General features: G+C 40.7%; 1 protein-coding gene across 2 annotated transcripts in view; it reads right to left on the reverse strand.

The window, feature by feature from the left end:
• Positions 1-13,953: 13,953 nt before the first annotated feature.
• The window catches only part of gli2a (GLI family zinc finger 2a), a 79,974-nt gene continuing 76,228 nt past the window's right edge, over positions 13,954-17,699 (reverse strand). For both annotated transcript variants that reach the window (XM_084420859.1, XM_084420860.1), the window contains 2 exons: positions 17,286-17,622; positions 13,954-17,173 (listed from right to left, as the gene is read on the reverse strand). In XM_084420859.1, coding sequence (XP_084276985.1) covers positions 15,030-17,173; positions 17,286-17,622 — 2,481 coding nt within the window. In that variant the 3' untranslated portion in view covers positions 13,954-15,029. The remainder of the gene's footprint in view (positions 17,174-17,285; positions 17,623-17,699) is intronic.

The following is a 17,699-nucleotide window of genomic DNA, read 5'->3' on the forward strand; positions in this document are numbered from 1 at the left end:
AGGTTCTTCAGCAGATCAGCCTGGTATGCCTGCAGCACAGCCATTGTGTACAGGGCTACCCCCGGCCTGACCCACTGCCGCATATGCCCTGCCATTCAAACGAAATGTGGCACGCAGACTTGGATGACAGGGTTGGAGACTTCAATATGATGCCTCCCCCACTAAGAGTTAGCTGGCTAGTGTCTCTTCAACGGTAGGCATCATCACATATACATGCTCGCGTATTCCTTTTACATTCACGTAATTAGAATGATGAAAGAAATGAATGCGGGCCGAATATGGTTTCTTCCATCATCTCACAACATCAGCATGGAGATCCAGGAGAAACGGAAGGCTCACAGGAGCCGGACTGTTATGTCTGGAAAGAAAACACTCGTCCAACCTGCCACAAGGAAGATCTGGTCTCTCTGTGGAACATGCCAAAAGCTCCTCATATGAAGGGCAGGCAGGCTGCCAGCTTCTTCGCCTTCAGCTACATCCTGTTCTTCCTGGGTGGAAGCAGCAGAGCGCTATCTGCTGGATCGGATGATGCAAGTGATAGCACGTTCTGATCCAGCAATTCGCTCGAGTCTGCGGCTGAAGAGTGAGAAAGATCCATATACCTTTCTCAGACTTTTCAGCCAGCTCGACCACGATAACTTTCTCCACTTCACCTCTGCGTTCACGGGTCCTGAGCCAAGTGCAGACGCTTATCTCATTTCCTTCGAGAAAAATGTGACAAACGTGAAATGGGCTTCTTCATTGGAATGCTCCTCGCCCAAGCACATAATGCAGAAGTCATGTGAATCCTCAGGTCAGATACCTCTTACACAGATACACACACTTCCTGAAATGTACCTGCCGTGCTGTCCCCTCATCGAGACTTCCTCCTCGGAGCTTCATGAACCGAAACATGTTCATGCAAGGCAAAGGGCGCTCCAAGACCATGGTGTAGTGGTCCGGGTAGTCCTGCCAGTCCTGCAGTATAATTATCTGCGGAACGCTGGGGCCCTTATTGGCCATGAATGTCAGGCCGATCTCCATGGGGAGGCGTTTGGGATGGCCAGGCTAACATAAAGAACATATGATGGTTAGATGGACGTGCTTTCCCAGATTAACATGAACATAAGATGTTATAAATAGAAAACAGTGACTGAGAAGCAATGATATAGAGAGCACAGCCTACTCACAACTCTGATATATGTTCTGACGTCAACCCACCTTTCATTTCCAACCAAAATCCAATGTCTATCCGACGTCAGATGTTGACGTCAGTCTGATGTTGGGTTTTGACATCAACCCAACTTTCGCCACTGACACCTAGAGTGCAAAAGTAATTCATATTAATAAACTTATCTGACAACAGAAGGTTACATCAATGTTAGCTCAAGTAGAAATAATTCTTACAAAATCAGGTTACCACTTTTTGCAATGTACTCTATAAATGGTAACTTGTGAACCCAAATGTTAAAGATAACCTGCTGCAAGTATGCAACATTAAACATTTTAGGACTAGTGAACCCAACTGTTACAGGCAATAAACATCTGTTTCACTTTAAGGTACGATATAAACAAAGCATGCTGCAAAATATTATAAAAAAAAAAAACGGAACTAAATCTAGACAATTGAAAAATGAAATGCAATCATGCCAAGGGTTTAGACTGGTCTTGCAATAACATCTCTATATCTACATGGTTTTGTGAGGTTTTGAACGGATTTTTATGTTTATTTTTATTTTACACCTCGCCTCTTTCTGCTACTTTTTTGCAAAGTAGATGAGTGCGGGGCACAAATTTTGGTTTTGGCTCAATAATTAAAATAATTAAGTTAATCTTTTTTTTTTACACAAGCAATATACACATCTCTGCTACAAATGAACACTTTAAGTTTTTTTCTAGGACCTACCATTTTCGTACAGTTGCACTGAAAGTGACAGAAGTGCAAATGTTACAACTAATTGTAACAGACAGAGGGGTTAGTTGTAACACATGTGTGTAACACACATAATTCAGTACTATTTTATCTGTATTGTTTGTACATTTGTATAGATAGATATCCATACATCCATCCCTCATCCAATCATCCTTCTATTATGGATCAATATCATTGATAGAGATATATGAAAGGGCTGCACAGTTTTGCTATAAATGAATCAATAAAATCCTCAAATATTGTAATTGCTATTGAATTATATTTGTGTGTGGCAGCTGCATGCAAAATTATTATTAATAATAATAATAATGAAAACGATCTCAAAATCACATTTTAAAGGGTTTATTGCATGAAAAACAGGCTTTTTAATATATAAACAAGTGATCAATGCATAGTTAACAAATGTGGAAAACAAAATCATACTTTGACATTTAAATTTAAGCATTGTTTGTGAAAGTCCAACAAAGTTGAATGTGGCAAAAATAAATAAATAAATAAATACTCAAACCTGAAAAGTTGTGTGGCTCCCTGTTTTCATTTTCTTATTGTTGTACACTTGGCGGCTTAGTTGTAACACTGAGCTACTAACCCCGCTGTGTAAAAAACAGTTTAAGCCTAGCTAACAGTTGCTAGGAGTTGCTGATATGTTTCAAAATGGTGTTATGTTTTATCCAACAAGACACTGATTAAGGTAATATAAAGTTAGATTTGGTGACGTACACACCCAACTCAGAAACCGAAAAAAACGTATGATGAAAAAAATCACTTGCATGGTGTCAAAGTTTTGATAAGATTTCGTGAAGATTCTAGACAAAGAGTGTTTTAAAACACTCTTTGTCTAGAATCTTCACGAAATCTTATCAAAACTTTCCACAAATCCGCGGGAGACCGTCTTCTGGCAGCGAGAGAAAAAGAACGGAAACACAACCTGCTTGACCCTGACTAACTATGTAAAAGTAGTTTTTTTTCTTTTACCCCCCCCCCCCCCCCCAAAAAAAAAAAATATATTCTCAACATGATAAAAATATATGAAAGAGTTATGGCTATCAAGCGGTATTTCGTCCAATCTAACACTAGAGGGCATCCTGGGATTTGTATTTGGCTGTGCAATCTGACAAACAGCAAATAACCAGTGTAATGTGACAGCACTGGAAATATCTATTAAAAAAAGAAAAAAATGTCCAGTTTCATTTTTAGTTTGTTTCCCTTGTTTAACCACGATTTCGCACCAGTCCAACAGTAAAAAGGAATTTTATCATGACCTATATGTTATTGAATATATAGAATGTAAGTATTGTGATTTATTTTTATTTAATTGTTCATTTTTCATTTCGTTTCAATTAATTCCAATTAATTTCATTTCATTTAATTTAATTTCAATTAATTTCATTTCATTTCATTTCATATTGAAAGAAAAGTTGAGTTCTCTCAGCAAAGCTTGTTTTGGCTGCTTGCCTCATGCTCACTCTGATCGGCTATTACATCTTCTCAGTCCATGACTCCTGGGTCATTAAAGACCTCAAAATGGCCACACTGGCCCTCAGCCCATCTCATGCTGTTTATTTGTCTACGAAATTACTATATTTAACAATAGAAGAAGCTGCCAAATTCAACAGACATAATTCAAAAACTGTTTGAAATTATTATTTACTGATGGTTTTATCTTTCTACCTTCATGTGAAATGCTTATTATTTCAAGGAAAGCGATCAGACTTAGTAAAGTGTTACAAAGAGAAACAGTGAACTGTTCGTCATCTGAAAAACATTTGAGAACTACTGGAGATTTCCACAATAACACTGATATACTTTGGAACAATGCATTGCATTGCACGCACACATGCACAAAATTCTTGTACAATCTAAAAAATGCTGGATTATTATGTTTTAACCCAAATGCTGGATTCAGCCTAGCTGGGTCATTTCATTCAAGAAGTTTCTCCTCAGGAAGTTATAATATATATTTAGAGAGAGAGAAATGTCACCATAGGCTGCCATTCAAATTCAATTGTTGATATCAACAATTGATTTCTTACTAGTTGAAATTCCAATTTCACATATCAGAAATATAATTCTTACTAGTAAATCCTTTATTTTCGATATCAAGAATTAAATTGTCACTAGTTGAAATGTTTATTCTTGATTTCAACAATTGAATTGCTACTAGTAACAATGTTAATTTTTTATATAAATAATTAGATTTTCAAAATTCGAGATGTTGGTGTCCGTGCCGGAGATGGTGGTGTCCGTGCCATTGTCTGTTCCGAAGAAGTTGGTGTCCATTCCGGAGACGGTGGTGTCCGTGCCAGAGACGGTGGTGTCCATTCTGGAGACGTTGGTGTCCATGCCGGAGACGGTGGGTGGTGTCTGTGCCGGAGACGTTGGTGTCTGTGCCAGAGATGGTGGTGTCCGTGCCGGAGACATTGGTGTCTGTTCTGGAGACTTTGGTGTCCATGCTGGAGACGGTGGTGTCCGTGCCGGAGTCGTTGGTGTCTGTTCCGGAAATGTCCTAGACGGTTGGTGTCTGTTCCTAGACGGTGGTGTCCGTGCCGGAGACGGTGGTGTCTGTGTCGGAGACTTTGGTGTCCTTGCCGGAGACGGTGGTGTCCATGCCGGACACGTTGGTATTCGTTCCGGAGTCGTTGGTGTCCTTTCCGGAGAAGGTGGTGTCCATGACGGAGACGTTAGTGTCCGTGCCGGAGACGTCGGTGTCCTTTCCGGAGATGTTGGTGTCCTTTCCGGAGACGTTGGTGTCCGTGACGGAGACGGTGGTGTCTGTGTCGGAGACTTTGGTGTCCATGCCGGAGACGGTGGTGTCCATGCCGGACACGTTGGTATCCGTTCCGGAGTCGTTGGTATTCGTTCCGGAGTCGTTGGTGTCCTTGCCGGAGACGGTGGTGTCCATGCCGGACACGTTGGTATCCGTTCCGGAGTCGTTGGTATCCGTTCAGGAGTCGTTGGTGTCCTTTCCGGAGACGGTGGTGTCCATGACGGAGACGTTGGTGTTCGTGCCGGAGACGGTGGTGTCCTTTCCGGAGATGGTGGTGTCTGTGCCGGAGACGTTGGTGTCCGTGCCGGAGAAGTTGGTTTCTGTGTCGGAGACTTTGGTGTCCATTCCGGAGACGTTGCTGTCCATTCCGGAGAAGGTGGTGTCCGTGCCGGAGACGGCGATGTCCTTTCCGGAGACGGTGGTGTCTGTGCCGGAGACGTTGGTGTCCGTGCCGGAGACGTTGGTGTCCGTGCCGGAGACGTTGGTGTCCGTGCCGGAGACGGTGGTGTCCTTGACGGAGACAGTGGTGTCTGTGTCAGAGACTTTGGTGTCCTTGCCGGAGACGGTGGTGTCCATGATATTTTCACTTAATAGGCTATATATATAAAAAGAAACATCCTCCCACTTTCAACTATATGAACATAAAAATATTTAACAACTGAGACATAAACTGAACAATTTTCACAGACATTTGATGAAAAGAAATGGAATAATAAACCCCTGAAGACAGAGGGTTGGGTGGGGGTCAATCTCAAAAGTAGCAGTCAGTATTTGGTAGGGTGGCCATTTCCATAACACCAAAAAGGAGGACACTTTGCGGCATTTAGTGAGGCAAGAATAATTGCATAGTGTATTCGCAACTACAATACAATTTTGTCCATCATATCGATGGTATCATGATACAGTGATTCTGAAATAGCCTACTCTATTCATTGCCAGACAATTTGATCTACGATATATCTTGATGTAGACCTATGTGTAACAGAAGAGGCAAAAAAGTGTTTGTTCACAGTATTTGTATTTATTCAAGACATTGTGAAGTCTGATTCAAAAACTGACCACTGAGATGAACCTGTCTTGCAAAGTGCACAGTAGGGTGGTCCTTATCAAGTCCAATTTTTTTTTGTGTGCAAAATGTTAGTGTCTTAACCTCTTAAACTGTTCCTTTTAACTTCAAAATTAGAAATATGCAAAAATGTTGACAACAAAATGATATTTAGAGGTAGCTCAATCATGTGGAAGATTGCCTATGTTAAGCTGTGCGGCGTTATTGTGATATGCAAGTAATATTAAAAGTTGCTGCAAATGAACAACATTTTATTGAAATCAGAGCAACACTGACATGACAACAATGACAACAATCTAAAAAAAAGCACAAAGTTTTCAACAATCCCTCATTTCTGATGCTCAGCAGCCAGTGTTGACTTTTTGCAGTCTGGATAGATCCGTCGGTGATCTTCCACCACATGAAGGAGAAAATGCAATTGTTCTTCAGAGTGTGTGAGATAGCCATTGTATTCTTGAATCAGAGCCACTCCTCTCTCAACTACTTTCATTGCATGTATGGTTGCCTGTGCCTCCTGATAATCTGCTTGATTAGGCCAAAGTTCCGGGTCAATTTCAAGGAACGTAATGTAATTTTTTAAACCAAAAAATGTGCTCTAAACCCAAACAATAACCAAGGTGATCATCAATAGAAATATGTATTGATTCCACCAGGAAAGGTAAATCTGCTAAACCGGGTCATGGATGGATTAATTTGGATTTAGTTTCTACAATAAGTAAACTGAGATATGTATCTAAAATACATATTTAGGAATATATGGTGCATTAGATGCTTTTATGGAGATTTTTTGGGGAATTTTACTAGCCAGGTACAATACCAATTCAAATGATCTGTTTTTACGAAAATCATCAAAATCTCAGAAAGTTTAAAGCTATTGAGCTACCAGTAATTATTATGTTACTGCCATAAAAATTGCCATGCTGTATTTTCTTATATAAAGGAACAATTTAAAGGGTTAAGAGCATGACAATTGGAGACTTTAAAAATAAGGACCACCCTAGTGCACAGTGCCAGAAAACATAACATTTCTGGACTTCTGGAAATAACAGAAATACATAAATAAACAAATAATGAATGCGAAAAATAAATAAACACATTTCAGTTCTTAACAAAGAAGTTCACTCTCTGCAGCAGCTCAGGCGACAATAGCACCTCTAAGGTCATCATGGCCAAATTCGTGCTCTTTTGTCCATTCCGGATTAAATGAGGTCTGACGTTTCGGCCAGCTCAGCCAAGGTGTGTTGACTCCTGTGTTCCACCTCAGACCTCCAGGCCCATAGCTCCAACTTACCCCGTTGAGCAGTCGACTCCACCTTGGCTCCACCTGGGACCGTCGTCCCCTTGGCCTCACCATGCTTCCTCGTCCCACCGGCTCTGCCTTGGTCGGACGTCGCCCTGCCTGTGCCGCAGACTCCACTGCATTTCAGCTCTCCACCCCTTCGGCTCCATCTGGCTTCCCTGTGGCTTCAGCAGGGTCCTCAGTCACTCCGCCTCAATCCTCCGGTGCCCAGGTTCCACCTTGGCATCTCATCGCTGCGGCACCGCACTGCCCTCCAGGACCTCCGTTGTTGCCTGGGTCCCTTCAGTCTCTCTGCTCCACCAGGGTCTCCAGACCTCTCGGCTACACCACTGGTCATCGTACCACTAACTGTGCCTTGGCTCCTCCCACCATCGATTCCGCCTAGGGCCGTCTGCTCCACCCTGGTTTCTCCTGCCTTCCGGAGGGGGTGACATAATGTCACCATTATGTTCAGTTTAGCTTTAGTTTCTTTTTCATGGACACTTATTATGTTTCTCTTTGTTTCCGTCTGCCTATGTTCCTGTTTGCACGTCATTAATCAGTTCCTAATTAGAGCACACCTGTTTTTTTATTTGAGTTTGTCACTTTGTGTATTTAAGTTCCTCTGTTTCTAACGGTCAATGTCCGGTATTGTTTGTGCTTGCACGCTGTCTCGTATCTATTGGCGCTTTTCCACTGCATGGTTCGGCGCGGCGCAGGCTTGGCACGGCTCGATTTGCTTTTCAATTGCAGTTTAGTACCACTTCAAAGTGGGTGGGATTATAGACTGATCGTTATAGTTGCGCCGCCTCTACTGCCGTGACATAATCATAAACTCGCCACGAACAAATGCGCGACACAAACAAACGCACAATACAGGAGCAATGGAGCATATCGATGGAATGGTGTTCTTGATTCTCGGCATGTGGATGTTTTTCACTGCAAGACGAAGAAGTTTGTTTGTTCAGGTTTGGTGTCTCGTGTCGCAAATACAATGACTCTGGTAGTGACGATTCTCTCTGACCAATCAGTGATCTACAGTGTTTACACGTCACATTTGCTTGGAACCTCAACTGAGGTGGTACTATTTAAGTGAGTCGTACCATGCAGTGGAAAAGCGCTATATGTGGAGTTTACTTTGTTTTAATAAACACGCTTCAAGTTGAATCTTTTTCACCATCATTGGACTAAAATGTGACACTTGCGCATGCCTAAGGGGACAATATTGGTTACACGTGGTTTGGCACTGCAAGGATGATCAGCTGTCCTTTTTCCCTGTAGCTCTGTCTTAAGGCATCTTAAAGAAATGGAAATTGCTGTTTATTGATATGTCCACATCTGCAGTCCTCATTCTTCCCTGCAGCAGGACTATGGGATGTTCTCACAGGTGATCAGGGACCCTGGGCATCTTTTGCCATGGTGTTTTTCAGAGTAAGTGGAAAGGTTATTGTATCCATGACATTAATTGTCTATTGCATGTAAACTATTTGTGTCTTAAGGACTTTTCACATTGTGCATGTGCAATAATTGTTTATGGTTCACTGAAAAAGCATGTTATTATTATTTTAAACCCTTTCCGATAGAAATCTGTAAAACTTATTCGGATAAGGTTTTTTCCATTATGTTTTATTTGTAATTATATATTATTATCTCAAACAAATAAACAGCCTAAGCAATTTTAACAGTGGCTTTTAGCCAGTCATAACCTTTGTTAATTTTAATACAATAAAATATATATATATATGCCACCAGGGACTGAAGCCTTTTTCTCTGATCTAGGCATTTCTCAGATTTTTAAACTTCTGTTGAATCATTTTTAAATAAAAAGCCTGATTTTTTCTGACCCCCACCCTTGTTTTTCAAAGATCTTCTCCTCTTTACTGGCTCTGGACAAGAGAATATTTTGCCCCCCAGAGATCCTGTTCAAACACCATACTTAAAAAAAAAAAAAAAAATGGTTTCCAAGATCTCAGCACACTAATGAACATACTCTCCCTCTTCAGGCTGTGGATTAAGTCCAGGGTGAACTGTGAGGAAAGAGTTGGCTGTGGAATGATGGATATCAGATGGACTAGGTTAGCCATCTGGAACTTTATAAGTGTGATATGATGATAAGAAAATGAAATGATCATTATAATTGACATTGAACAATGACATTAATATTAACATTGAAATGGTGACGCCTTGTTACGAGATATCATCAGATTCAGGTACAATGACCTGATCATGGGCGTAGCTATCATTTCAGAAGGGAGGGGGACAGAATGTCAAGTGTTAGGGCTGGTTCACACAGAACGCGTTTTTGCTTTGAAAAACGATAGACACGGGCAAAAACCTTATTTTAAAGGTTGTATCAGTGATTTCAGGCCCAAAAAAAGAAGAAGATCACATTCATCTTACCTTTCCTAACGATCCGCTAGCTGCACGCCCCATAAGCATGCCGTCAAAAAAACGCGTCTCCGTCTCTGCACACAAAAACAATTGGTTTCACCAACCACTCAAAACCAAAACAAATAGTGTTCCAACCAATCACCGACAGGGGGTGGGTGTTGTGAGGTTTTGTGCTCGTGCACGGCTGCACGCGAAGTCGGAGCTGAAGAAGAAGCTGGCTCAAAACCTCACAACACCCTCCCCCTGTCGGTTTTGGTTTTGAGTGGTTGGTGAAACCAATTGTTTTTGTGTGCAGGTCTCAGAGCCTAGGCTGCCTACAGATACGCGTTTTTTTGACGGCATGCTTATGGGGCGGTCAGCTAGCGGATCGTTAGGAAAGATTAGATGAATGTGATAATTTCTTTTTGGGCCTGAAATCACTGATACAACCTTTAACTTGAGGGCCATGTATTTAGAGCGCTGTGCCTTGCGCGTGATGCTGCAAAAGTCGCAAGGCGTGAATGCAATGGTCAAACACATCCGTCTAGCGCTTGTTTACATAGAAAAATATGGGAAAAGTAGCGCAGTGGAATGGAAAAACGCGTTCTGTGTGAACAGCCCCTAATCGATTTTTTGTCTAATTGCCTAAGAATACACTGCTGACCAATAACCAATAATTTGTGTTCTATAAAATTATAATAATTATAATAATATTTCCTGTATTTTCCTAATGACAATTTTATGATTGGTGTATGCAGGCTAAACTTATGTACAGGTTTATATGCAATTTGATTGCACTTGTGTATTGTCATCATGGATTTTATACAATGTAACAAAACCCAAAAACGTTTTTAAAGCCATATTTTATCACAGAAAACAGGCTATATTGTATAGTTTCTATACTGTAATAAAGTCTATGTCAATTAGCACTGCATTATTTGTATACTTTATTGTTATGAAAATACCCTGAGATGGGTTGAAAAACACACTATAAATTGTCGCAATCGTCTGTTTATTGCATTGCCTCGTTTTTTTTAATATAAAAATAAAATGTAAATCTAGTGACATTTTTACACATGAATCAAATCTTCAACTAGGCCCATCTCTGCACTAGTACAAAATACACTGTGGTGACAATAAACAATAGTTGTTTTGTTCTTTATTCAATTTGTTTTAGAACTGCTGTCTAAACTGTCTCAGGGTAATATATGATATCTATGAGACTACTCTGGGTTAATTTTTCTTCAGTTTTATATTTTATTTATTTATTAAATAGGCAACACTTTATTATTTTTTGTTGTGTTGTGACTAAATTTGAGCTGTTTTGCTCCAACTGCAACAGCACAATCACATGTCCGACATTTTGCCTCGAAAACATACAAAATCTTAACCCAAACAAACTGAATTCTGTTTTACAGGTGCGAGTAAATGTGATACTTACCTACAGAGTCTATTCTCAAAAGATTACTACATTTGTTTCTCAGTCAAAGGATTAATGTTGTAAATGTATTCATATCGCAGGCTCTATTTGGTATCAAAGTAAGTTGTTTGCGCTCAAAAAAGAAGGTTATCGGGTTATCAATTGTTTAATTTGATAGGTTTTGCCGTTAAGAAATGCAATCTTTACGTGGGAAATTCCCCTGGGAATCATTGAGGGTCCTAGAGATGGGGATGAAGGTATCTGCATGAATAAATTTATGACTCCATTTTGGATTCCAAGAGTAAACACATTTTTGGTCTGAATATATATATTTTTTAAGTGTGTGCGGACAACTTATGTTTAGCAAGTTTTACCTTAATTAATCTTCAAGATATATTTAGCCTTTTCACTAAAGAGATGCTACACTGACATAATGACAAGTACAGAGTTGAATGGATGTTTATTAAATAAAAAGTACTTTTGTTAGCAGGCCTAAAATTGTCAACAGATCTCACTTTCCTAGTGCAGTGCTCGGTGCTTAAAGTCACAGATCAAAGTGAGGAGCTCTTATTGTTCAGCTCACACTACACACAATGTCACCATTCATGCATGGATGTCTTTTAAGCCAAAAGCCTCTCATAACCCAAAGCATTGCTGGGTAAGGAGAGGAGGGTGCACTTGCGCCCCAAACCCTGACCCGGTCAGACGTCTTTGATCCGGAAGCCTGTGTTCTTCGCGAGCGTCCTTTGATGGAAAGTATTAACCAACACAATGAAAGTACAGAGGACAGGCCGCAGTAAAGTGGATTAGTTTAATGTGATGACCTTCTCCTGAGGTCATATTGAGACAATTTTTTAATGCACTGAAACAGCACTTGAAGCCTTTATGATGCAGGGATATATGATGAAATGATATATCATAAAAGCTGGTACAGGTGCCAAGTTATTCCTAGAATAAATATATAGTTTGCATATTTTGTCCGTCCCTGAAATACTTTTTCGTCTTGGCCTAAAAATGAAACCCCTTAACCGGGCAACTGACCTTTTCTCAGCTGTTCGATGTCTTCCTAAGATGGGACCACTGCACAATGTCCATGGGACTTTCAAAAGTTTGAGGTCAGTAAGATTTTAAAAAAAGAAAAGAAAAGAATACTTCTATTCAGCAAGGGTGCATTAAATCTATTAAACGTGACAGTAAAGACTTTTACAATATTAAAAAAGATTTTGATTTAAAATTAAGAATTTTCTATTCATCACACAATCATGATAAAGAATATCATGGTTTCCACAAAAATATTACAAATGCAGTTTGGTGAGCATATAACATTACACGTGAGCATTCCAAAAACATGAAAAAAAAAAAAAAGACCTTACCAACCCCAAACTTTGGAAACATGTACCGATACAGTACAGTTGGATAAACTTTTCTGGAATCGTCAGTGTGGTTCCTTATCATCAGTTGCTAGTCAACTCCACTTTCATGCTATCCTCCTGTTCTTCATGCTTCTGAGATTTACCCTGGGGCTATTTTTCCTCCATCATTTCTCTGAGAGAATAAAGAATTACAAGGCAAGAGAAATTATTTGGATGTGGATCAAATAAATCCTCAACAACATTTTTCTGTAAGGCTGAATTATATAATTCGCTCCCTATGTATATCAGCGTACCAGTCTCCACGATTCGCAGCTATTCAACTAAAATCAATAATTCAAACTATAGGAAGTGCTCAGTATGCATTTAGTTTTTGTTCATTTTCAAACTAGGTTGTCATACAAATTTAGAAATAAATGCTGTTACACAATGTTACACAACTACTTCCGCGTTCTAGTTATCGGGAGTTTCCGGTTAGAGCGTTCAGTGCACCGACATACATGAGAATGCAGATTATTACTATGTTTTATGGCTGCCAATTGATTAAAACAATGAATAATGATCTCAGTATTAATTATCTTGAGCCTGCTGAAATGTTCATATTTTCTTTCTAACTGTGCATTCTGAATAATAAATAGGCTAAAAATGTATCCACTAAGCAGCAGCAGTCCTATGTTCGTCTTCTCATTAACAGTTTTTTTTCTCTTTCTGACATTTCATACCTGTTGGGTTTACATTTTTAAATAAAATTGACTATTAAAAGGATTGCTTGTGTGCGCTGGTGTTTATTCCAGTCTTTTAAAATAGTTGAATTAAATGAATGCTCGCGAGGTGCCTGTAACGATGTTAAATGGGCTAGGCTATTTAATCAATAATGTAAGCTTAGAAGAGAATGACAGTCAACTTCTTTGAATATTATAGCATTTTGGGCATAAACATGTAAATAGTGAAAAGATTGACATTGAAAAATGAATGATCACACAGAATGATTCAAATATTCAAATCTTTAATCCAAATAAATAAATGTTAATGGTTCAAACTGATGTTATTCATCTGTTCTCATACACTTCAGTGTCGCGGTCACTATAGTTTAGACCAGTGGTTCTCAACCTTTTTTGGGCCATCTATCCATTATCCAGGTCCCTGTAATTTATGATTACAACAATAATGCCTGACCAGTAAATTACTTGGTGAACATTTAGAAAACATTACTAAAAATGTAAAAGTTTTATTAGTTTTAAAATTCATTGCTGGAGTGAATGGGAACATGATTTATTGAAAATATTTGAAAATACATAAGTGGTTCTTAAATCAATACTTTTTTAATGGCTTGTCAACTTTACATTCCTCCGCGCGAAACATATTTTTGAGCACTCGAATTCTGATTCTTGTCAGCGCTGTATTCTAGTCAGTGCTTGAGCACGCACGGAGATGAAAAGGGTATGTCTGGACTTATAACTCTGGGGGATACAGTGAATAAGCTAAAGTCCCAAAAAGTCGGCGTGTTCCTTTAAGGCAGTTAATAGAGTGCAATGCCCTCTTACAGTACACATCTACAAAATACCTAAACCTATACAAATGAAGAGATATATATCTGTGTTATGACAAGCTCATGGTGATATTACTTTTACTACTGAATTTTAATGAACATGATCACTTTGCACTTTTTCCACACTTATTTCTTCAATTCAAAAGAGTGCGCTATAGAGCTTCTGAAACAATACCTGCTCCACAAGGAGCAGACGGAAGAAGAGACTAAACAAACCCAGTAAACAGAAAAGTTAAGATGCTTTATTGAAAATGTACAAAAGCTATACATATGCTGAGTTCTGCAAATGGCATCACAAAATACCAACCAACTCCGATAGTTCAGACTTTCAGAATCGCTCTGTCCTTGGTGGGAATTTCTTGTAACGGTCCTAAATCAAAGGCAGAAGTCATTTTAGTATGTGCCTGTGGTTTATCACAAGCTCAGGAGGGTGATGAACCTGTTAATTGGGATGTGATGTCCGCTGAGAGCATACAGAGTACTTGCATATTCCTTTAAAGCCATCTCAAATGGACGCAATGCTGCCCTTCAACATCACACAGCCAGATGAGAAGCAACTACAGAGATCTGAAACTCCTGGAGCATGTTTTGAGGGGCTCCTCAAATTGACCAGCTCCGAGGAAATGTGCAGACATTTATGTCCATCAGTTTCTTATAATTCCCCTAAGGAGTGCCAAGGGGGTACATCAGAGCATTGAGCACATTATGAAGAAGCATGTGCAGTTAATATGCAGTACACATAATTTAAAGCATGAAGGATATGGAATAACTATAAACAAACAGCAAAATGCAATAAAAATATCCATAACTCTATTAGTTTAGCTACATACCAGATTACATAGCATTATATGAGTTTAAATCTTATTACTTCTTTTATGTGAGGCACTTAGTGAATTTCAGTGCACTGTTGAGAAAGGGAAATCAGACTTATACAAGTCCAATAACCATTACCCTGATGTACACTAATAAGCATTAACAAACAAACTTACATGAAACATATATGGCTTTGTGAAACATCATCTTGAGGTTTTTGCCAGCCTGGTTGCATACAACAGTTGTGTTAGCAAATGTCTGATAATGTAATTGACAGTGTCCACCTGAATGCTGCAAGTTTAACTTTTGCAAGATACTGTACTTCAGTGCCTTTGCTCATGAAATAATGCATAAACATGTTTTTCTCCCCTTAAGAGAACAAATTAGTGTTCATTTGTATTCTTTGTCACTTTATTGTTCAATGTCTTTACATTTAAAGAACATTAAAAGCCACCCCTGATTTTTGAATAAATTCTTTAATTCTCAAGCCATCAAGTTTAAGAATTTGCTTTCCTCTGCAAGGGCCGTTAACATTGAGCTCATGTCACCAATGGCCATGTTGCCAATACCTGCCGGTATCGAGGCTAAAGTAACAGAGTTGCGAGGGGTGGTGAGCCGTGAGGAATTCTGCGAAAGACTCTGCAGAATGCCCGGACTTAATGTGCCGGACATTAGGCTTGAATGGTCTCCATCATCCAAAATGGCATCGAAGTCTATTTGAGTGTGTTCAAGGGTTTGAGTGGAGTCCACTGTGCTGGTGACCTGATTAACCCCAGGAGACGCCATTGTAGACACTGAAGCAACAGGGGCTTGGTTTGCACACGGGGACATGGGTGAACCGTAATCCACACTGGGGTCCAACATATGGATCTCTCCTGAATAATACACAGTGCCGTTCCCATTGCTGTGTTGACCAAAGTCACCTGGTCTCTTTGGGATAGCTTCTGAGGAGTTGGCATTAGACAGGGAGCAACCATTCTGTTGAACCATTCCTGACCCTGAGTGTTGCCTATTCAAAGGTTTGGGCTCGGATGGAGGTCTGGGCTGTATTAGTCCTCTGCCTGCATTTTGACCGGCAGTCTGAGTAAGAGGAACATAACTTTGCTGGTTGGCATTATTCATATGTATAAAGTTTGATCTGAAATTCTGCATCTGCTGGTTTTGCACCGCTCTTCCATTGGGCGGACCCATGCTGTTGCATGTTAGGTGTTGACTGGAGTTGAAATTGAGGTCCTGCCGATATACCGGTTGAGGGTTTACTTGCTCGCCGAGATTCTGACATGGATTGGTAATAGACTGCCGACACAGCTGGACAGAGTTCATCCTCTGGATGGTCCTCTGTGGATAACCCTGTTGCATGCTAGCCAGATTCTGGCTCATTGATACAATCTGTTGATTAGAGCCAAAGCCCTGGTAAGGGCCAAAATTCTGCTTCTGCTGAACCAATGCCAAGTTCCCTCTGAGTTGTTGCTGCTTTGGAAGCCTTGCATTTGTTTCTACAGAACCAGAGCTGACCTCGTTCCATTGCACAGGCATGTTGTTCTTGTTCATGTCTTGCGTATTGGCCATTTGCTCTGGATGTGAGCAAATAGGCTCTACATGGCTTCCATTGTTGCTTGTCATGCTAATTCGCCGTTGCCCGTAGAACTGTTGTTGTTGAGAGGTCATATTACCATGGAAGTCTAGTGCATGACCACCATTGAAAGAAATCCCTGGGTCCTGATTTGAGCTACCATTCTGGGACCTGAGGTACTGTACCATGTCATCCGGAAGCACCAAATCATCCTCTTGCTGATCACCTCCATCACTGGCCATATTCTCCATTAAAACGTTCTCTGAAATACTAGGAGGCCTTTGGCTGAAGGGATGACGGTGCAAGCTGCCATCAGAACAAGCGTTGCTCTGCAAGTTGAAAGCACGTCGATCTAATGCAGGCAGACGAGAAAAGTTCATGTTGCTGATGCTGTTGAATCGCTGAACCCTTGGCAAGGAGAGCGGGTCGAAAGTTGTTCGACGAACAGGATCACTTGCTCGTCGCAGAAGATTAGCCTGAACTTCATGAGGCATCATGCCAGGGGCACTGTAGCCGGTGTCACTGCAGCGTCTTGAGTTGACTACACCTTGGGAATGGTGTAAATGCGTTGAACTTTCTTGCGAGTCGTTGTACAGGGCCATTCTAGTTCTAAGACTCATGCGATCCATGTTCGGTAGAGGTGTCGGTGGCGCACCCCCTGTAGCTGCAGCGTATTTTGCCTTGAGACGGTAGTGTTGTGCCGGCGTGAGATTTAGTAAACTTGGGAGTCCACCTGCACCGCCGCAGTGGCTAGCTTCACTGGAGCGCCGCGACATATCTGTGGAGATGGGGTCATAGGAATCTGCTGAGCTGATGTTGTTGTTGCGGATTCCAAATTGCGAAGTCTCGCTAGAGCGACGACTGGAGTAGCAGGGTGAAATACCAGAGGACCGACGACTTAGCGTGTATGCTGAGCTCATCGTGCTGGTGGAGCTGTCTCTGCGCTCATGCAGCTGATTTAGGATTGTCATCTCATACGAAGACAAATCTCCTGAACGTTGGGTTGGAGGTCCAGGCATATGATTGCCCATATTTGAAGTCTCCAGCAATGAGTCTAAAAAACATTAATGAGAGTAATGTTACTTTCTCACAAAGCATGAGAATGCAAACATGGAACTCAATTTCCAAAGTAATAAAATCACCCATTTTTTGGCTGCAGTACTCACCAATAGTGGGTATTGGAGGCAGCTTGGTATTTCGGACTTGAGGTGAAGCATTCGCCCAGGAGCAGGAGTCTCTTACAGTTTTTAGTTTTTCCTTCTTGATGTGATCAAGATGTAGTAGTCCTCCCCTGTTTTTACGCAGCTGAAGACCTACTCCTGCAGAAGAACCCGGAGAACCGGTAGAATCTACTACAGGCATGTCATCTAAAGCATTCAGGTCCCCCAAACTGCCTCCACTGTGCATGGCCATCTCTACTCCACTGTCATTGTTGGTGGCACTGCCAAGTGGCGATGGCTCACTGCTACATGATGACTGACCACCAGGGCTGGACTGGTACATCTATAGAGGGACAGTAATAAGCAAAGGTCAGTTCCACAGTTCCATTTAATCACAGAATCAGTGACATTTGTGGAATT

The sequence above is a fragment of the Rutilus rutilus genome (assembly GCF_951802725.1).
Source record: "Rutilus rutilus genome assembly, chromosome: 10".
NCBI lineage: Eukaryota > Metazoa > Chordata > Actinopteri > Cypriniformes > Leuciscidae > Rutilus > Rutilus rutilus.